Here is a 21,924-nt window from a genome sequence, read left to right on the forward strand (position 1 = left end):
TTTGTGTTTTATTTAGAGACAGGGTCTCACTGAGCTGCTTAGCACCTCGCTTTTGCTGAGGCTGGCTTTGAACTCTTTACATTCCTGCCTCAGCCTCCCAAGCAGCTGGGATTATAGGCATGGGCCACAGCGCAAGGCTCCTTTTTAATAAATGTGGAAGCCAAAGTTCATAGAATTGTTACTTGCCCAAGATCTCTAACCCTAAGTGTCAGAACTGAGGTTTGAAACTGTGTAGCCTTTTGAGCCCTTTAGAACTGAGAAATGGAGGATGGGAGAGTATGATAGAAGTCCTGTACTCTCTGGGCAAAACTATATTGCACAGTCTATGGCTTCTTATGATTGGGGCTGAAAGTGGGAACCTACAGAGAGCATTTCTAATGAGGCAGTTGTGCAAATCCAAAGGTGGGAAGGGCTCTTCTCACCCACATGATCAGATTGAAACCCTAGGTCTAGATGAGAGGAGGGAGGGTACACAGTCTGACTAGCTCCTTTGTAAGAGACTGTTCCAGAGCAGATTGTGGTGGGAGAGGAAGATCCTAGGTTGTCCAGCCAGAGCCACTATAGCCCATTCAAAGCCAAGGCCTTCTGCAAGAAGAGTACTGTAACTCATGATGTTCTGCTGGGGTTAAGGCAGGAAGAAGCTCCAGTTTTCTCAGAACTTTCCAAGAAACCAAGGACGCACAGCCCAGGAAATAAGTACTTATGGCCTCCAATGGCACCTGTGACCCCTTAATTCCCTGTATCTCTGCCCTTGGGTTTCCAGCCACCCAGCTTCTACACTGTTCTCCTTATATCCACAGCTGTCTGTTTGGCATCCCCAGCACCTCCCTTCCAGGCTCGTTCTCCTCTCTCTCACACCAGGACTGTCTGCCATGGCAGCTCCTTTGTTTACTTCCAGAGCTCACAGGCTCACCACTAGCCAAACACAACGAGGCCTGGCCAGGGAGATCTTGGCTCTAGGATCAATCTGGCCCCTCTGGGACAGGTAATGGCCTCCAAACCAAGAAGGCAGCTCAAAGGTAGGTTGCTCCCTGTGCTGGGTTCTTGCTTCAGAGTCTGACAACCCAAGTTTCAGGCCTAGAGGGAAAAGGTACAAGTTCTGCCCATAGCTGGGCAGGAATCCCTACTGTTGAGACAGCTTTGGCTAAGGGCTCTCAGAATTAAAGACCTAGCTAGAGAGAGATGGGGAAAATTTTGAGGCCTCCTGGGTGGGAACCAGAGGCTTGGATTTCTGCTCCTCTTTGAGTCTCTCATCAGCCTGGTAAAACCTGGCTCTGAACCCTCAGTTGGAGGATCCAGGTGCCTAAATTTCCTCACCAGGAGGTTGTGTTCCTCTTCCAAAAGCTCAGGTCTCATACACCCCAAAGATATTCTCTCTCTCTCTCTCTCTCTCTCTCTCTCTCTCTCTCTCTTTTTGCACCAGGATTGAATTCAGGGTGCTTAACCACTGAGCCACATTCCCAGCCCCTTTTTAAATCTTTTATTCTGAGACAAGTTCTCATCAAGTTACTTAGAGCCTCATCAAGTTGCTGAGGCTGGCCTTGAATTTATAATCCTTTTGCCTCATCCTCCTGAGTCACTGGGATTATAAGTGTGTGCTATATAGTGCTCTCTCCTCCCCGAAGATTCTAACTGAAAAGGGAAAGTGAGTATTTACTATAGACTAAGCCCTAAGTAGAAACATAGCCTGGCATTTTTTTCTGTCTGAGATCAGTGGGAAGATGATTTACCTAATGTATAATTATGTATTTATATAATGTATAATGTAAAGTGAGGGGCTCTAATTCTGACTCTGGTAGGTGATGGGTAAGCAATAAGGAATACTGTGGGTGCTAAGCTGGAGGGCAGCAGGGTCACAGACAAGGTCATATGAAGAACAATGGTCCTGGCAAAATAAGAGGCTCCCATTGGGAAGGGGAGACTCCTGGCAGTCCAAACTCCCCAATGCAGAAGTAGAGGGCCCTTTAAATGTTGCCCATTTAATTCTGTGAGGATGGGAGAAAATGGGGGCAGGGCAGATGCTGGTGAATGATCAGAGATGATTTTAAGGCCTCCTGGATGAGAACCAGAGACAGACTGCTCCTGGTCTCCATTTCATTTAAAGGAAATTAAACCCCCAGTATCTTTCTCATTTAGGGATCCCTTTTAACACACACACACACAAAAAAAACTTGACTAAGGAATGTAAAAATCTAACTTTGTCGCCAGGCCCCAATGGAGCAGATGGACCCGGGGGGCCAATGGGCCTTTGGAAAGAACAGGAATGAGGTTAGAGGTGAACACTGGTCCTGCCCAGTTCTTACTCTCTGCCCCATTCTGCTTCAGTTTCCAAGGGTTGGGGGTGGGGCCTGGGAAACAGAGTTCAGGCATGAAGCAACCCACCCTCCTTCTCTGAGTCAGGAATTCCTTGAGGGGTTATGGGTCCCCTGGAGTAAACAAGAAATTTGCTACAGTTTTAGGCACAGTTTGGCTTTTTTTTCTCATCAATGTACATTTTAATCAAACAGTCTAACAGCCTCATACTCCTTACCCTTGCCCAAGTCCTCTCCCCGCTCTCCCACACCAGCCCAATAAGCATCTGCCCTAAAGATTGAAAGTCACCAGGCACAAAGGTGATTCAAAGAGGAGGTGACACCTGTGTCTCTCCCACCAGATGCTCAGGACAGCACCAGACCCCCTTGGAGAGTTCAGAGGCCAAGGAGGCCTAAATTAGGAGAGATTACAGGTTGAGTCTCATTGGAAAACACTGTCTCCTGGGTCTCAGTCCCATGCAGAGTCTGTCCCCTTGGACTGTCCTTGTCAGTCAGAGTAACAGAAGAGCAGAAATCCTCAGATGGGGGACTTGTGAATAGAAGGGGAGCCCAAGTCACACTCAAGAGTGAACAAGGCTACTGGAATGCCCTTTGGTGCGGTTGTGTAGATGCTCTGACTGCAGCTTCCTGACCCCTCTGTGATTCCAGGAGTGAGGGGAGGGGCTCTCAGGATATGCCAACCTGGAAGACAGAGGGCCAGTGCTGCTACCTGCAGCCACAAGACTCCACAACCATGTCCTCATACTGCTTATACACCACGTTGTTGGCAGAGTCAATGAAGAGGATGCTAATGGGACTCAGCCGCGTGGGCACACAGCAGGTGGGTGGTGTGGACTCGGGGTCCATGGAGTTCATCAGAGTCTGGATGACTGCGTGGTTCGTGGGCTCCAGGTGGGAGCGCAAGGGGAATTCGCATAGCCCCTCGCAGTGGAAAGCCTCGTACTCAAGAGGCGCAATGATCCAGTCATCCCAGCCCATGTCCTTGAAGTTGACATGCAGGGCCTTCCGACTGCAGCGGGCCTTGAGGTTCTTGCTGGGTCGCTTGCCCTGGCGAGTGGCCAGCGGAGCCCGCCGTTTCCGCCGCTGGCTGAACAGGTACTCATACACGGTCTTATCATCTTGGCCCGAGCGGGCCTTAATCTCATTAAAGAACAGGTCCCGTTTCTTGGTTCGGCCAAACACCAGGAACAGAGCCTTCTCGTGGACCTGCCGGGCAGCCCGGTCAAAGCCCAGACCGCGGAGGTCCACAGCCCGGCCCCGTTCCCAGGCCTCCAGCTCCAGACACAGCTGGGCCGAGTTCTTAAAGTTTCGGAAGAGCTTCCAGATGTCGAACACCTCCCAGCCAGATCCATCCAGGCCTGGCACCGAGCGCACATCCAGCAAGGCTGCCGGCTGCCGGCCATTGGGGCAGCTGGACAGCTTCAGCTGGGCAGCCCGCCCGGCACCAGGGGCCACTGGCTTGGCCATGTCCGAGGGCTTCTTCCGCAAGATCCGCAGCTCGGCCCCCAGCAGCCCATCCTTCTCCAGGGCACTAATGTCGAACATGTACCTCTGCTTCCTGACCACAGGACCTCGGTCATCTAGAGAGAATAGCCAGAAGTCAAGTCCTGCAACCTCACCAAGGGAGCCAGTCACCTCTAGGCCCCAAGGGAGGCCCAAGCTCTTTCCCCTCAGGAGAATTTTCTTTAACCTCTTCCCCACTGTGTCAGAGGCCAACATCAAACCACTGAGAGCCTTTTTAAAATGAGGGAGCTTCCTGCACAGTGGACCAAATCAGGGTGTTTATCGGTGAATGTGGAAATGGATGATTTGGGTAACTGTTTGTGTCAATGATTTATGTATAACAGTCATAAGCCTTACAACTTCCTTCTACTTATCTCTCCTGCCTCGTGATCTAACATGATATCCTATGTCTGAGATAGTGGGGTATACATTAAAATTACCCATTTTTTGAAAAACCTGAAGTTCAGGGAAGTTATGTGGCTTGCTCAAGGTCCCTTGCTAGGAAAAAACAGAATTAGAACTCTAGAATTTTTATATCTCATACTGAGATGCTCCCACTATACCTTAAAGATCTTAGTGTTCTCATTTTTACAGATAAGGCACAGAGATGATGAGTGACTTGACGTAGGTCACAGCAAGTTGATGAAAAAGCTGATCTACAACCCAAATTCCTGGCTCCCCAGTCTAATAATTTTGTTGTGTATTTGTCTTCCCCTGCTGGGTGGATGAGGATGTAACAGTGTGTGTGTGTGTGTGTGTGTGTGTGTGAGAGAGAGAGAGAGAGAGAGAGAGAGAGAGAGAGAGATGGGGTTCATTTGTAAGTATGCAAGGTAATAGATATGTGAGTTACAAAGATATGTATGAATATTTTGCATGAATTTCTGTGTGTGTGTGTGGGGGGGGGTGTTTGGGCATTGAATCCAGAACCCTCTACCACAGGGCTACATCTCAGCCCTTTTTACTTTTTATTTTGAGGCAGGGTCTTGCTAAGTTGCCCAGGCTGGCCTTGAACTTGCAATCCTCCTGCCTTGGGGCCTGCTGGAATTACAGACATGTGCCACCATGCCCACTTGGCCTCATGAATATTTGAAGGGCTTGTATGTGAATGTAGGTGTATGATTCCACGTATATACATAAAGTGTGTATACATGTGCACATGTGTGAGTCAACGTGTGTAAAATATAAGGCTGTGTGTGTGAGAAGCTCAGCAGTGTCTCTGTGTCAGCATGGCCTCCTTCCTAAATACCAATTTGCCATTGGGAAACATTCATATATTGCTCTAGAAGGTAACTAATTAGGCCTTTAAACTCCCCATCTCCCCCTCCCCAAGCTCCCTTAGTGCTGGGGGGGGGGCACAAGGACTTATTTTATGAGCCCCCAAGGGGTCACAGCTTTCCCTGGCTGGGCAGGCAGCCAGCCCACCTCCCCCACCTCAGCCAGACCTGCTGCCTCTGTGCCTCCCCCCTCCTGCCCCCTGTCATTCCCCTACAGGCCAGCTCTAATGAGGAGTCTCTCCTACTCTCTGACCCCTCCCCCACCCTGCCAGCCAAAGTCCTAAGACTCAGAACCCGAGCATAGGAGCTGTAAGCAACCTTAGCAACGGGCAGTCCACCTCCCTCTTCACACTATGGAGAAACTGAGGCCCTGAAAGGGGAAGAGTCTTGTTGAGTTCACACAGCAAGTTGAGAGAAAAAGCTGAGATGGTAATACTAGATTGGCAGAGGGAAACACAGGAGAACAGATATTCTCCTGCGTTAATAATAAAAATATGTTTACAGGACACAAAATTTTCACATTTGAAGGACTTTCATAAATCACCCAGTCAGACTCCCATCTAGATGGACAGATGGGGAAACTGAGGCCCCAAGGGGCGAAGGGGCTGTCCCAGGGTCACATTATGAGTTAAACCCTAGGTCTGATGCCTCCTTCCATGACTCCAAGATGCCCCCTTTCCTTTCTTCACCTGTCTGCCTCCCCTGCCCCGTGTCCTGATGACCAAGTTGCAGAACTATGGGGACCTTTCTAAAGTTTCATCCCTCTGTCTGCTGAGAAAACCCTGGAGCTTGGAAAGTTTGGCCAACCCATAAAGTTACAGAGCGTGGCTTGATAATCAAGTCTTGGATAATCAAGTCTCCAACTCTGCCACCAAATGGCAGGTCTTATCTCCTCTCCAGGATTTAGTGTCCCCTCCCCCCTGCACCTTGCAGGAACCGGACTTAGTGATCCCTGGGTACCCTATACTGCTGACATGCCAGCAGCCTGGATCTGGTATATGTAAGGTAATTCCCTGTCACCCACCCACGCAGGACCAGATGCACACACATTCCCCCACCTGTTAAGCATCAGGGCTCAAGGAGTCCCTCTGTGCATGCAGATGCTCCTCCCGCCACCCCGCCCCCTCACCTTGCCCTTTGTCAATAAAGCTGGTGATGGTGTTGGCCAGGCCAGCCTCCAACTTCACGCTGCTGTTGCCTCCCTTTCTGTCAGCATCGGACAGCGTCCTGTACAGCGAGAGCATGTACTCGTGGGGTGTGATGGGGGGTGGGCGGAACGGCTCCTTGGGCTCTCGAGGGGGCCCAGACTCCCTGGCCTTCTTCAGCAGAAAGGAGCTGGGGACAGATCCTGCTTTGGGGGGTGCCTTACCCCCGGGAAGCTGTCCTTTTGGGGTTACAGTCCGGGCTGCAGGCTGCCTGGTCTGGGGAGGGGGTCCTGGCTTGGGTTCAGAACCACCAGATCTGGGGGGCAGCTTTTTGGGCTCATCCTTCTTGGCCTGTGTCTGCCCAGGGTCTGCCTTTGCCCTAGTGTTGGTGGCCCCCCCACCATAGCTGTGACCCCCTGGCCTAAAGATGTTCCGGGCCAGGGGGGGCCTCTCCTTGGCCTCTGCTTTGGCCAATCCTGGCCTGGCCCCCGTGGGTCTCTGGCCCAAGTCAGGGGCACCCAACACAGTGCAGATGAATTCCAGGTCCAGCCAAGCCAGGTGCCAAAGCAAGAAAGTGAGGAGTTTGGGGAGTCTCATCCTCTGGCCAGCCGCTGGATGACACCAAAGAGAACAGCGGCAGCAGCGAAGGTGCCTCTGGCTTGGCAAGAAAAACCATGAAAGGAGTGGATCTTTAGGAGCAGCGGCGGCAGCAGTAGCAGCAGCAGGAAGGGCTTTCTCCTCAGTCTGAGACTCTTGAAGTCCGCCGGGCGTGTGTCTGTATCCAGTCCCATAGTGGAAATGCTCCCGTATCCAGACGTGCACCGTCTCCAGTCAGCAGCTGAAAATAACTCGTTCTTGAAAGGAGAAAGCCGACCGCCCCCTTTCTCCTGCACAACTGACTGAGGGCTTGAAGGAGGCTTGTATAAGGCTGAGGGATTTTTCCAAGAAGGAAGAATGGCGTAATGCTGCCTGTGTGCTCCAGTTTTTTTTCCTCCTAGTTTTGAATCCTTTCCAGTGAAAATACTTACACACACACACACACACACACACACACACAGGCCTGCAGGTGCTCAGAAAAATCTTTTACAAACCTGAACTCAGGAATTGGAAACGGAATTCCAACCCAAACCAATTTAATTACTCTCTGATGTCATGCTGTCTAAATTCATTTAAGTGCGATATATTTATGTGAAAAAAATCACCGCTGCCCTTTTGAGGCCATGGCTCACGGGGGCTCTTGGCACAGAGCCCCGTAGCAGGACTCAGGGCTTAGGAGGCCTCTCAGTCCCCAGAGCAGACTCAGGGGTCTTCATCTCCACCTCCTGGAGAAGCCCACCCTGCCAACCCAAGGAGAGATGCTGAAGAGTGAGCCCTGAGATCCAAAGCCGCAGAAGCATGGGGAGTGTGGGTTTTCAGTGAAATCCTTGGAGTGTTTTAAAAGCAATTTCGACCCCTGCATCTAGCCTGGGATCCGATTTGGGGGAGGGGGACACATGTGTGTGTGTGTGTGTGTGTGTTGCAGAACAGATGGCAGCATTTACCCACAGTTTCTTTTATTTTAGTAAACTTGTGGTGACCCAGAGGCAGAAAAAAATATCAGTGCCCACTACACCCCTCCTTCCCCACAAATGCCATTGGCTGAACTCAGATGATTTCTTCAGGCTTGGGGGACACTGCCACCCTGAAGCCCCTGCTTGTCTAGAGGCAGGTACTGGGTGTACCCTGCCACTACCCCAGCAAAGACGTCCTCGGAGTTTTCTTAGAACAGATTGGCTGAGTTAGGAGGCAGTGGCCCCAGCCTGGGGCAGCAGCGGCCCCTGCAGGAGGCTGGAAAAAACGATTTCCCACAGGAAACTGGTAGTTGGGGAAGTCTGAATTCCAGTTAGACTCAAGGGTTTCTCAAAGTGCCTCAGTGAAGTACTGAGCCCCCTTTCTTGGGATGTCCTATAGAGCCCTTGGACAACTTACCACAGGGTCACCTGGGGAAGCTGCTTCTTTCACCTGAAATAATGTTTTATCACTTCCACAACTGAAGGAAGTCCTCCTTATCCTGAGAAGTTAAGGGACACCCACCTCCTCCTAGAAGCCTTCCTGGATTCCCAGTCAGTACCAATGACTCCCTCTAAGACAATAATTGTCACACTGTGACAAAGATGACTGGCAGCGGGAAAATCAGCAGTCAGATAGGCTTCCTTCTTGGATTTTTTTGTTTATTTTCCTTGCAGTGCTGAGGATTGAACCCAGGGCTTCAAGCAAGCATGCTAGGCAAGTGCCCTACCACTGAGCCACAACCGCAACCCCATAGGTTCTTACTTGACATGGCCTGACACAGTAGAAAGTCAGTGAGTGTCTGATGAATGAAACAACATGAAACTCACTCTGGGGGCTGGAGCTCCGTGGTAGAGTGCATGCTTAGCATGTGTGAAGCCCTGGGTTCCATTATCTGCAAACAAATAACAAAATAAAACAACCCCCGTGGCTGGGTGACCAAGTGACCCTCAAGTCCTTTCATGGTGCTGCTCCCAAGGTCACAAGCCATACAAGCCCAGCTGTATGGCTTTGCTACTTAAGCTTCACCTGGTACGCCTAGGTCAGAAATGGAAGTATAGCTCCAGCTCCCAATCTCAAAAGACCAATGCAGCACCAGATTCTCTTTGGGGGGCTTTAAGGAAGGGCTGAATTTGTTTTTATCCCCTCAGTTGTCCAGGTTCGACACACTTGGCTTTCCTTTTGACTTGTCCCCCTTAACCAGTCTTCTAGGACATTCCTCCCTTCATTCCATCTTACTGTCTCCAATGCTGTTCTCCTTACCTCTTGACCTGCTATAATTCCCTTATAACTGGCTTCTAGGCCTCCAGGATCTCTCTGTTCCAACCCTCCCTCTACCTAAAACCCACCCATTAAACAAATGCCAACTCATGTGCCATCTGCTCCACAAAGCCTTCCCTCATCCCCCAAAACACACACCCCTCCTGAACTGCCCTCACGCATTTCCTGTGCTGCCACCCACTCTGGTAGCTCAAAGTTTATCCAGTCTCTACCTCTGTCCCATCTCCAAAGCAATTCATTTTTTCTACTCTGTATACTTTTTTTTCATATTTTTATTACCACTTAATTATTTATACCTATTGTAAATTGTCTACGTACATATCTGTCTTCCCCCATTACATTATAACTAGACTGTACCATATTTGTCTTTTAGTTATTCACAGTGCTTGGCATAGGGCCCAGCACATAGATTTTTTTTTCAGTATTGGAAATTGAACCCAGGGATGCTTTACCACTGAGCAACACCCCAGTCTTTTTTATCTTTTGAGATAGGGTCTCACTAAGTTGTTGAGACCTGCCTGGAACTTTCAATCCTTCTGCCTCGGCTTTCTGAGTCACTAGGATTACAGGCGTGCCCAGCCAAAAGCTATCATTTTCAATATATCATGTCTTCCCTGCAGAACTTTGAGTTCCTTAAAGGGAGGGATTTTTGTCTTGCCACTTTGGCGTTCTGTAAGCTCCATTGAGTGCACAGATGAAGGGAAGAATCAGTCAAATAACCCAGACATCCCTATACATGGTTTGTTAAAGAGTAAGGGCTCTGGCCCAGCATGGTGGCACATGCCTATAATTCCAGTGATGTGGGAGACTGAAGCAGAAGGATTATGAGTTCAAGGCCATTCAGGGAAATTTATCAAGACCCTGTCCCCAAATAAAAACTAAATACAGCTGGGGATGTAGCTCAGTGATATAGCATCCTAAGTTCAATCCCCAGTACTGGGGCAGAGGGCGGAAGCAGTAGTTCTGAGACAGACCTGGTTTTGAAACCTGGTTCCGCTATTTACATGTTGTGAGATTTTGGGAATCCTCCCAATATCTCTGAAACTCTGGACAAAGATAATAATAGTACTTATCTCACATAGGGTTTTTGTGGGGAATCAATGAAATTAATCACAAAGTGTGATTAGCCTAGAACAAGGCAAATATTAGTAATAGTTACTATTTTGTGAGTACTTTTTCTAGTCAACTAGGCATGGGCTTTGTTTTCCATTACATTTGGGGGGAGAAGCGGTACTGAGGATTTAACCCAGTGGTGTTTTTAACACTGAGTCATATCTCCATCCTTTTTCATTTTATTTATTTTTATTCTATTTTTTAAAAAAATTTAGTTGATAGACCTTTATTTTATTTATTTATTTATATGTGGTGCTAAGAATCGAACCCAATGCCTCACACATGCTAGGCAAAGCACTCTATCACTAAGCCACAACCCAGACCCCTTTTTATTTTTTATTTTGAGACAAGGTTTCCCCAAATTGCTTAGGTCCTTGCTAAGTTGCTGGGGCTGGCCTTGAACTTGTGATCCTCATGTCTCAACCTCCCGAGCCTCTGGGATTATAGGCATGTACCATCACACCTGATTCCATCTCATTTATTACCTTATCTTCACAACAACCCTATGATGAAGGTGCTCTTAGTACCCATGTTTTACAGAAAAATAATATGAAATTCAGAAAAGTTGAATTACTTTCTGAAGGCTAATTTCTGCTTCAACACATTTTATGCTAAGAATCCTACTCGGGTTTCTAGGAATATAAGATGTGATAGGATGGTAGGGGATCTTAGTCAGGGTCTTCTTGACTTTCAGCCAAAGTTTCACCCAATGGGCTGGGACTTTGGGAACATGGAGGAGTCTCAGGCCAGCGGCTAACGTCTGAGGAGTGGGAACTCCCAGGAATGGAGTAGGAGTAGCAAAGCAACTCTGAGCTTGTATGGAAGGCCCTCTCTGAGGAGAAGCCCAGGGTTCCTGCCTGGCATTCACTATAAAGGTGACTAATCACTTTGGTCCCCTCTGGTAATTGCAACCAGATGCTGCCATTGGCAGTACTTCAGTCCCGACGTGTTTAATTACTGGGACATAGAGTCCCTGGGTCCCCTGGGTCCCACTCCCTCCCCCTCTCCTGTCAGCAATATTAATGTCAAACTTGAGGTAGAGGATGGGAGTCTTGGGAAGCCACTGACATGGAAATAATCTTTACAGTCCCTTCCACCATGCGGAGCCTTTAACTCTTATAAATGTTTCCCCATCCATTATCTCACTGGCACCCCACAAAACATCCTTATAAAGTCACTAAGCCAGAGTATTAGTAGATGAGCAAATAGTGAATCCTTTGCTTTTTTCAAGCACTTGGCAATTTTCAAAGAGGCTTCACCAGCTGAACTTCCTAACATCTCTCCATGAGTCAGTGAAGCACAGCACAGAGGATGAGAGCACAGGGCTCCAGGATCAGACAACACAGTTCATGTCCCAGCTCTGCCATTTACCAATTAGGTGATCTTGGGTATTCATTCATTTATTTGCTTAATTATTCAGCAAACATTTATTTATTTATTTATTTATTTATTTTAAATATTTATTTTTTAGTTTTTGGAGGACACAACATCTTTGTATGTGGTGCTGAGGATTGAACCTGGGCCGCACGCATGCCAGGCGAGCGCGCTACCGCTTGAGCCACATCCCCAGCCCTCAGCAAACATTTATTAGGGCCTACTATATGGTAGGCCCCAGATCTCAGTACTAGCTATATAGCAGTGGACAACACATCAAAGTCTGTGCTCTCATGACAGTGAATGAGTCTATGCATTATTTTAGAGAATTCTAAGGGCTGTGTAGAAAAATTAAGCAAGGTCAAAGAGGTGTTTATTTCAGTTAGCAATGCCTCACTAGTGGGGGCAGGGTGGTAGCATTTGAACAGACACCTGGATTTAGTAAGGGAATAAGACATAATAAATTCTGGGGAATGGTCATTTCAGGCAGAGGGAACAGCAGATACAAAGGTCTTGAGATAGGAATGTTCTGGGCATATCTGAGGAACTAAGAGAAGTTGGTGTGACCGAAGCAAAGAGAGCCAGGGGGTGAACAGTATGTGATGAGGTCAAATTGTGCTGAAACCACTTCATGTGTAGCCTTGAAAAACCATGGAAAGGGAGCTAGATTTTATTTTTTAAAAATATTTTTAGTTGTAGATGGACACAATACCTTTATTTTACCTATTTTTATCTGGTGCTGAGGATTGAACCCAGTGCCTCACACATGCTAGGCAAGCACTCTACCACTGAGTTCCAGCCCCAGCCCTAGATTTTATTTTTAATGCAATGGGAAATCCAGTGGAAGATGTTAAGCAGGAAAGAGATAACATAATGGCTAAGAACTCAGCTACTTAGGTCTAGGGCTGTAGCTCAGTGGCAGAGCACTTGACTAGCACATGGGAAGCACTGGGTTCAATCCTTAGCACCACATAAAAATAAACAAATAAAATAAGGGCATTATGTTCATCAATAGGTAGAAAAAAACACTCAGCTACTTGTCTTCAAATCCTGGCTCCCCAATTCACCTACTGTATACTCTCACATAAATTGTTTAATCTCTCTATGCCTCAGTTCAATAATAATATCCCTTTCAGAATACCTGTCTCATAGGGTAGTTGTGAGTAAAGTTCTTAGAAAAGTCTGATGCATAGTAAGTATTACGTAAATATTTGCTATCATTTACAAATTAGAAAATGACCTCTCTGAACTTGCTTCTTTGCCCATAAAATTAGGATAAAAATACCAGTTTTACAGAATCATTCAAAGAACTAAATATATTTACTTACGTAAAATACCTTTCTTTTTGTGACTAGTATGTTAGGGATGCTCTGTAAATTATAGTTCTTAAAAAATATTTTTGCTCTGTTAATATTGTCCCTGTTTCACAAATAAGAAAATCGAGTCTCAGAGAAATTAAGTGATCAGCATAAGGTTACATAGCTGGTAATGAAGGAGCTAAGACTCAACCCAGGCACCTGACTGACCAATGTTCTTCCCACAGCACAGGGTAGGGGCTGTCCAGGGAGAGGGCCCTCAAGTTCCTAACCTTTCGTCTATGTTCCTTCTAATCTGTGAGTTCTGATTTGCTCCCACCCAGTGGAATTCAGATAGCCCTAGCAAGAGTAGAGCTGCCTCTGTTCACCCAGCACCCCAACCACCTTTCTGATTTGTGTTTTAAGCTCTTCTAGATCAGCCACTGCTCAGAGCAAGAGCTCAATGACTCCCTCTCCTGGTATGTTTCAGAGCTGCACCGTGTCAGAGTGGGCCTCCTGCAACAGGTTACAGTACTACAAACTGGAACTTCTGCATGAGTGTCTGTTGTGGAGAGTGGGGAATTAAACACATATGTGTGTGTGTGTATCTTCAGTTTTTTCTTTAGAATAAATATATTTTTAATTTAAAAGTTCTTTTCAAATAGTAATACACATTACAAAGAAGAGTAATATGAATTCATGATAAAAATAAATTCAAACTACAAAAGACAGCACAAGGAGGATTTGGATATAGCTCAGTGGTAGCATGCATGCTTACCATGCAAGAGTAGAGCTGCCTCTGTTCAGCTGAACCTCCTAACATGCCCTGGGCTCAATTTCCAGAATAACAACAAAATAAAAATACACAAGTGAAAGTCTCCTGCCCACCCAGACCCCAGGTCTTCCAGTCCAGAAACAACGACCATATCAGCCTCCTAGATGACTTTCCATGCAATATAGTAAAAACAATTTTTAAGTCTTTTGGTTTTGGTTTTGGTTGGATGCAGTAGCACACGCCTGTAATCCTAGCAGCTCGGGAAGCTGAAACAGGAGGATCACAAGTTCAAAGCCAGCCTCAACACCTTAGTAAGATCCTCAGCAACTTAGTCAGACTCTCTCCCTCTTTCTCCCCCAACCCCAGCTCTCCAGTACTAGGGGTTGAACCTAGTGCCTTATGCTTGCTAGGCAAATGCTCTACCACTGAGCCACATCCCAGCTCTAATAAGACCCTGTCTCTAAACAGAAATAAAAAGAACTACAGATGTAGCTCAGCTGTAAAGCATCCCTGGGTTCAATTCCTAGTACAAAAACAAATAACAAAACAAAAAAAACCTTTTGGCTCAAGAGGCTGAAGCAAGAGGATGGCAAGTTCAAAGCCAATCTCAGCAACTTAGCAAGGACCTAAGCAACTCACAAGGCTCTGTCTCTAAATAAAAGATATAAAAAAACTTTTATTGATGTATATCTATACTGTATGTTTAATTACAAAATTAAGTCATATTCACTGTAAAAAAAAATGAAATAAAATAAAAATTTAGAATTAAAAGAGAAAATCTTGCTTGCCCTGCCCACCCCCATCTTTTTTCCTGAGGGTAACCATGGTTACCCTGGGACCTGAAAACCCTATTGTTCTTTTTTTTTTTAATATTTATTTTTTAGTTCTCGGCGGACACAACATCTTTGTTTGTATGTGGTGCTGAGGATCGAACCCCAGCTGCATTCATGCCAGGCGATCGCGCTACCACTTGAGCCACATCCCCAGCCCCCTATTGTTCTTCTTGAGGTCAGACACTCCAGATCCTTGCTAGGGACTCCATTCATTCCACCTTCTCTCCATCTAATTCCATCTTCCGTTTTGCATATAAGAATTCTAGCAGATCTGTATTATAATTCCCACTTGACAGCTAAGAATTTGAGGCTCAGAGAGGGGAAGTGAGTTGCTGAAGGACACAAGGCAGAGGCAAGGGTTCAATCCCAGGTGAGTGTGTCTAACCCAAGTTTAGTGTTCTTTCCATTATATTCCTCTGCCTGACTCTAATCCAGAATCTTAGAGCTTAGCTGTGTCACACAAGGCAGCAGATAAGTTCTCAGGTTTAAATATTTTTAAGGACCCATTTTTGAAGAAAGAAATGACCTGGTCCCATGAGAACTGTTACTGACCATTCCTTTATGGCCAAGTCCTGAACAGTGGCAAAAATAGGTCAGCCCCTTAAAGAAGTATCAAGCTTGGGTGTGCTAGTAACTTAGAGCCTGACTTGATCAGTGAGAAGGGCCTAGATTTGGAGACTTGCCCACTAAGGCAGGATCAGAAGCAGGAAGAAAATATCAAGCTGAGTGCGGGGTCGGGGTGGGGGACAACCAAGTGGTGAAATGAGCAAAAGGAGTTTCCAGAGAAAACTCCCCAAACATCCCACACTCTTGCCCACCACTGTGCTTTGCACATACTCTGATCAGAATGCCCTCATTCCATTTGTCTGCTCAACATTTTTACCCTTTCAATCAACTCATAATGTCTCCACCCCTCCAAATCCAGACCACTCCCTCTTTATAGAATTTACCACACTGTATGTGTGTGAAATATTTGTTTCCTTGTCCATCTCCCATGAGAGTGTATGAACTGAGGCTCTAGACTGGGCCCAAGGGTTATTATGCTTTGGGTACCTCACAATGTCTAGCTCATGATTCATCAAGTAATAGGTGCTCAATCAATATTGTTTAATGGTGCATGAATAGATTCAGATAGACGGAGAGCAGCAAGTTGTTCACAATTTAATGCAAGAGACTGTTTCTTTTGGGGACTCCAGCTCTGCTTATATCTTCACTTGCAGGGCTGAGGTTGTGGCTCAATGGTAAACAACTCACCTAGAATGTGTGAGGCACTGGGTTCGATCCTCAGCCCCACATAAAAACAAATAAACAGAATGAAAGTATTGTATCCATCTACAACTAAAGAAATTTTTAAAAAGAACTTCACTTGCAGTGAGAAATGGTTGTGTTTTTTTTTTCCTCTATTGTCCCCTTCTGTCACCCTCAGCTCACTTCAGACACTCAAGGTATTGACATAGAAAGATGGGTAAGAAGTAGGAAAAATCGAGTATTGTAGCAGGCTTTGTGTTTTTTTGGTCTCACAGATGACCATTACTTTCTCTATCCATCATCAAAGTGTCATGAAATGGTTTTAGGCTCCTCAGTAGTTCTCTGCTGGGCTCCTTTCTTTACAGGTCCCTTAGCAAAAGACTTCTCTGTTACCAGTGCTCATTTGTCTGTATTATTATTCTTGGGGCCTCTTTACCCCTACTGAACAGGACCTAGGGTGGTTCTGTAGGCTCTCTCTTACAGCCCACATCTGGCCTTCAGAAAACACTCACTGAAAAATTCTGGGAGAGTAGGCAACATCCACAGACTCTCCTGGCTCTGCCACCAAAGCAGCTAGCAGGTTTGTACTGTCTCTTGCTGCTAGGATTCCCAGGCAGGAAGCAGGCCTAGTCACTATGCTCCCCAGGTATAATAGTGATGGATTTGGCACCTTAAATTCTTGTGGAAGCCGCTTTTCCCAATCACTTGACCGGAGTGTTTAAAGATTGCATTCCCGCCAATCTTCCCCAAGGAGGGGTGAGGACCCACAACCAGAAATATTGCTATACAAATTCTCTATCCCCTATGCTCTTGATTCCTCTATATTCTTGTAATGGATAAAGGTTTCAGAAGTTTAAAACAGATCTTAGGCAATTAGGAAAATATAGTGTCATGGGGGGGGAGTGGTCTAGGTAGAGGGCAAAGTATGTAGTCCTGGTACAGAAAAGTTTGGTATGTTTCACATTCCCAGAGATGGAATTTAGGATGTAAAGGAAAGAGCCCAATTCACCTGGAGGGGCCAAGTTAGGTTTTCTTCCAAATGATCCATTGTCTCTCTCTCTTTATTTCTCCAACCCAGCCTCCTTTGAGGACTCCTCCCGAGTCTGATTCATCAGATGGTTCTAAAATGGACAGACTCTAATTGTGTCTGAAGTCTTTTTTCATGGGACCCTCCAAACAATTCAAGTGATGTGTATTAACACTTAGGCATCCCAAATGTTCCTGGCACTAGGCAGGACATTTGAAGGCTGATGCCTAGAGAACCTCTAGAGGGCAATGTTACTTACTCTCCTGCATCAGCAATTTCACTTTCCTGCTTTAGTTGTACCACTTTATTTATTTTTTTTTAATATTTATTTTTTAGTTGTAGTTGGACACAATGCCTTTATTTATTTTTATGTGGTGCTGAGAATCGAACCCAGGGCCTCACAGGTGCTAAGTAAGCGCTTTACCGCTGAGCCACAACCCCAGCCCCACTTATGTTTTAGTACAATTTCCAACTTATGGTTAATACATTGTGTCATTATTCAATCATAGAACATACTATATGTTCAAGAGATGTTTCTGGGTAAAAGAATAAATAAGGGAATGAATTAATCCCACTTTACAAAGATCAAAAATTACCATTTGATTTTGATCCCCTTCTAGTTCATTTACCCCTTTATTGGTATGTTTTGGTAGTCTGAAGCCTAGGTTTACTCCTCATAGTTGTAACATATTGTCTTTTTTTGCGATGGATTTTATGTTATTAAAATATTTAAGACTTAGGTTGACTTGATTCATTCAGTCAACGAATAACATTCAATTTAGCACCTACCAAGTGTCAGATTATGTGTTATCCTAGAAAGAAGTCAGGGACTCTTGACCTCATAAAGCTTAAATTTCAGAGGTGGGGAGAAGATGATAGGTAAACAAATAAAATAAGTAGAAAGTGCTATGTAAGATATAGACAATTATGATGGAAAATATAGGGTAAGTTTTACTTTAGATAGCATGGTAAGGGAAGACTCAACTTAGGAAATATTTTTTAAAATGAGACAGGAAAAAGGAGAAGGTACCAGCTGAGCCAAGAGCTGGGAGGAAAGTGGTCTAGATAGAGGGCAAAGTACTGCAAAAAGTCCTGGTACAGAAAATTTGGTATGTTTCACATTTATGCAATTTTGTTTTTCTCCATGCCAAGTAGTGTAGCAGGGAATATTATTATTTTTTTTTTAATATTTATTTTTTAGTTCTCGGCGGACACAACATCTTTGTTTGTATGTGGTGCTGTGGATCGAACCAGGGCCGCACGCATGCCAGGCGAGCGCGCTACCGCTTGAGCCACATCCCCAGCCCCAGGGAATATTCTTGTACAGGGCTTGTAGTGGAATTATTTCCCTAGGGTGGCTTCTCACCACTGATTCTTTCCATCTTTTTCTGCCCAGTACCTGGAGATGTTTCTTCTTCCCTCTCCAGAAACTGCTTTTCCGAATAAGTGTCCTCACTTTCCTATCTCCTTTCACTCCACTTTCTCTTTATTGCAAAGTAGATATTAAGAAGTTCTTACACAAGAGAAATAAAATGTAGCTCCTAACACAGTGTTCTCCCAGGCAGGTTCTCTTTGTCTTAACTAGAGGCCTATTGCCTATTTCACTTTTGCTACTCATTAATTCACTCAACACTTAATGAGCATCTATTTCATCCAGGCTTTGTGCTGTGTGTTGGAAGCAGAAATGGCCAAAAAATAATCTCTATCCTCAAGGAGCTCACAATCTCCTGAAGTGCTACCCAAAATGTGTACCTAATACATTGGAATCACATGGGGGTATTCGCTAAAACGCAGATTACTGATTCCCCCATTGGTTTGCTGAATTTTAAGGGGTAGAAGTTTCTCAGCTTTTTTGTTTTCAATCCTTACTAAAAATTGAGGACCACTTAATGGAAGAGGCAGATAAAGGGAATATTAATTCTAAGAAAGTGCATTGAGGGCTGGGGATGTGGCTCAAGCGGTAGCAAGCTCGCCTGGCATGCGTGAGGCCGGGGTTCGATCCTCAGCACCACAAACAAAGATGTGCCCGCCGAAAACTAAAAAATAAAAGATTAAAATTCTCTCTCTCTCTTAAAAAAAAAAGTGCATTGATATTTGATACACAAAATGCCTTGAGAATAACACCGCAGTCATAGGGGGAAATTTTAGGGGAATCTTGATTACGTAGAAAATGAGACCAACTCTATGTAGCTCTTTGGTCACATTTAGGCCATTCAGGCAAAGGTAACACTGTGCAAAGGTATGTAAAGGGATGAGTGTTCCAAATAACACTAAGTCATTCTGCTGCAACTGTTGTTTTGCCTAGGGCTGCCCGAACCGTCGGGGTTCGAAAGCAAGAAGGAAGACCAGGGTCGCAAGTTTTACAGCTCCTTTCTCACGCAGTTGGTATTCTACGCGGTTTGTAAGTAGAGCGATGCGCAGGCGCGTCTCGAACCAAGTGAATTTTTTTATTACGCATGCGCGTTATGTAACGCCGAAGCCAACAGGGGAATAATTGAGGCAAGATTTTTCTGTTCTTGAAATGTCCTTTGCTGTAATCCAAAAGCTCTGGCTGTCTCCATGTCTGGCAAGGGATCCTATGTCTCCATATAACCCCCACTTTCCTTCTGGATGTCTCGAGTAAGCCTGACGCCAGTACCCAACATGGTGGAGATCCGCCCCCGGCGCTGTCGGCCTATAGGCGCGCTACACTGTGGGGCGGGCCCTCCCAAAGGGCGGGAGTTTGGGGGCGGGGTTTGAGCGCGAGCCCGGAGGGCTCCCGCCCCCGGCCCGGCCTCTCGGCGGCTGCGGCCGCTCCTTTGCTGAGCAGCTCTCCAGGAATCTGCCGGAGCTGATCGCGGTGAGGTGGGGCTCAGGGGCAGGCGGGAGGTGCCCGGGTTAACGGTCCGAGGCCCAGGGACCGGCCCGCCTGGGGCGCCCGCGGGAATCCCGTTTGGACAGCGGCCTCCCGTTTCCCAGGAGGACCCGAGGCCCAGAGAGGGACTGGAATTTGTCCTAGGGCCCCTGGCCTGCCCATCTCAGCTTCCTGCTGCCGGCACCACTCTGGGCTCCAGTACGCGCAGAAAGTACTTCCAACCTTGGTATCCAACCGCCGGCAACCCCGGGCTGTGCGGGTACGCACTGCGCTCTCCCGCCCATCTCCCTGAGTCCCCGGGCTTTGCACGTGATCTGTCCGAAAGCCCAGTCCCACCCACCGCCCTGGCGCGCGACCCTGGAACTCTGTTCTTCCGGACCCAACTCAATAGCAGTTCTTTGAAGCCTTTCCCAGCCGTCCTTGCCAGGCGCAGCTAACCTCGCTTTGTGGCTTTTTGTGCATTTTCACAAATCGCTTTTTCTGCCTTTTCACACTTTGAGCTCGGTCTTTGGACGTTATGCTTTGCCTTTTTGGTCTCTATATTCAAGGATCTTGAACATGATGATGATAAAAGCTAATATTTACCGAGTAGTCGCAAAGTGTCAGATTTTCTTAAACGCATTACATGTAAAGGTCTATTTAATCTTCACAGAGACCTAGAGGTGTGTTTCGTATCTTCACATTTTGCATTTGAAGAAACTGAGGCACTCACGGATGGAGTAATATTCCTGAGTCTCACAACTAATAAGTGAGTAGAGCTGGAAACTGTCCCCAGGGCATGTGATAACTTTACTCCATTGCCTTTGACTATTGAATTGATTTTCATATTAGCCCCTTGAGTTATGAAGGCCAGGATTATGATTCCCATTTTACTGACACGTCTTTGAAAGAAGAATTGATGTTCTCAAATTGATAGAATGAGTTCATGACAAAACCAAGGATAAAACTGGGGTTGTCCTTGTATAACTATATTCTATCCATCATATTCTACCTTTTATTGCTCTTTTTTCCTCAGAAAGCTGCAGGCGTAGATGTCATTATTTCACACCCTTTAAGAAATGACCCTTAGAATTGTAGCTTCCTAGTCTATAAGTTAGGAGGCAGGTAATGTAATGGAGAGTGCATACAATTTGAAATCAATTAGATTGGTGTTCAGTCTCTGCTTTGCCACTGACCAGTTATGTCCTTTTTTTTTTTTTTTTTTTTTTTTGAGCCTTAGTTTTCTTTCTCTCTCTCTCTAACCAGGGATTTAATCCAGGGGTGCTTTACCACTGAGCTACATCCCCAGCCCTTTTAATTTTTTATTTTGGGACAGGGTCTTGAGGTCTTGCTAAATTGCTGAAGCTGACTTTGAACTTGCAGTCCTGCCTCAACCTTCCAAGTCCCTGGGATCACATGAGCCAGGACTCCTGCCCACTGAACCTTAGTTTTCTTGTTTATAAAATGAGGACCATAATCTCATCTTTAAGTTGTTGTTGTACCAGGGGTTGGACCCAAGGGCAAGTAACCATTGATCCACATCCCCATCCCTTTTTATTTTTTATTTTGAGACAATCTCACTAGGTTGCTTACAGACTCACTAAATTGCTGAGGATGGCTTTGAACTTGTCTCAGCCTCCCGAGCTGCTGGAATGATAAGTGTGCATCACCTTGCATGGCTATGAGAGGGTTTTTTTTTTTTTTTAATTAATGAAGATTGCAAGTTATTATTATGAAAGTAAAGTGCTGTACAAACTGTATAAGCTCTGAGTTTTGCTTTTAGAGTGGCAATAGAACTGTCAGCATTTTGTAAGGTTATGAAGGATAATGTAGATCATGTTACCTAATGTTGTGATATCAGTCAGTTGAATATCTAATGGGCACCTGTTACATTCCAGGCATTATTTTAGGAGCTGAGAGCACAAGCATCCAATAAAATAATGTTTTGTACTGGTAGAATTTACATTCTGGTAGGTTATTATATAATAATAATTAGACAAGGACAAATAAGTAAATAGTAAGGTGAGTAGAAATACCAGCATGTGTGGAGGAGTGATGGTATTTTATATGGTTAAGGAACCACTTACTGAGCAGTGACACTTGAACAGAGACCTAGGTGAAGGTGGTAAGGATGCAGATCATGAAGATAACTAGGGAAGAGGCCATGAAATGGGTTGGGTTTGGTGTGTTCCAAGCATGCACAGCAGGGAGACCAGTGTGGTTGGAGGGTTGGGAACAAAGGGGAAAGGAATAGAAAGTAGAATTAAAACAAATGGGTCTGGGATCAAAGAATTATGATCCTGAAGACCATTTTGAGGATTTTGGTAGAGAGTTCTGAGTGGCATCATCTGTTATATTTTAAA

General features: G+C 45.8%; 2 protein-coding genes across 12 annotated transcripts in view; one reads left to right on the forward strand and one right to left on the reverse strand.

Moving 5' to 3' along the window:
* Positions 1–2,486: 2,486 nt before the first annotated feature.
* Gdf5 (growth differentiation factor 5) lies at positions 2,487–7,133 on the reverse strand. Its single transcript, XM_046433580.2, has 2 exons — positions 6,219–7,133; positions 2,487–3,892 (listed from the first exon to the last, which is right to left on the reverse strand). Exons 1-2 carry the CDS (start codon positions 6,829–6,831, stop codon positions 3,018–3,020), a joined length of 1,488 nt encoding a protein of 495 aa, XP_046289536.1. The 5' UTR covers positions 6,832–7,133; the 3' UTR covers positions 2,487–3,017.
* A 12,327-nt stretch (positions 7,134–19,460) lies between these two features.
* Positions 19,461–21,924, forward strand: part of Cep250 (centrosomal protein 250) — a 47,250-nt gene continuing 44,786 nt past the window's right edge. For 2 of the 11 annotated variants that reach the window (XM_058575375.1, XM_046433269.2), the window contains exons 1-2: positions 19,588–19,841; positions 20,235–20,330. The gene's annotated coding sequence lies outside the window, so the exon portion shown is untranslated. The other 9 variants (XM_046433270.2, XM_046433271.2, XM_046433262.2 and 6 more) reach the window with 8 other exon arrangements.

Source organism: Marmota monax, unplaced genomic scaffold (genome assembly GCF_021218885.2).
Source record: "Marmota monax isolate L192 unplaced genomic scaffold, Marmota_monax_Labrador192_F-V1.1 WCK01_AAM20220418_F8-fsc00014, whole genome shotgun sequence".
Lineage (NCBI taxonomy): Eukaryota > Metazoa > Chordata > Mammalia > Rodentia > Sciuridae > Marmota > Marmota monax.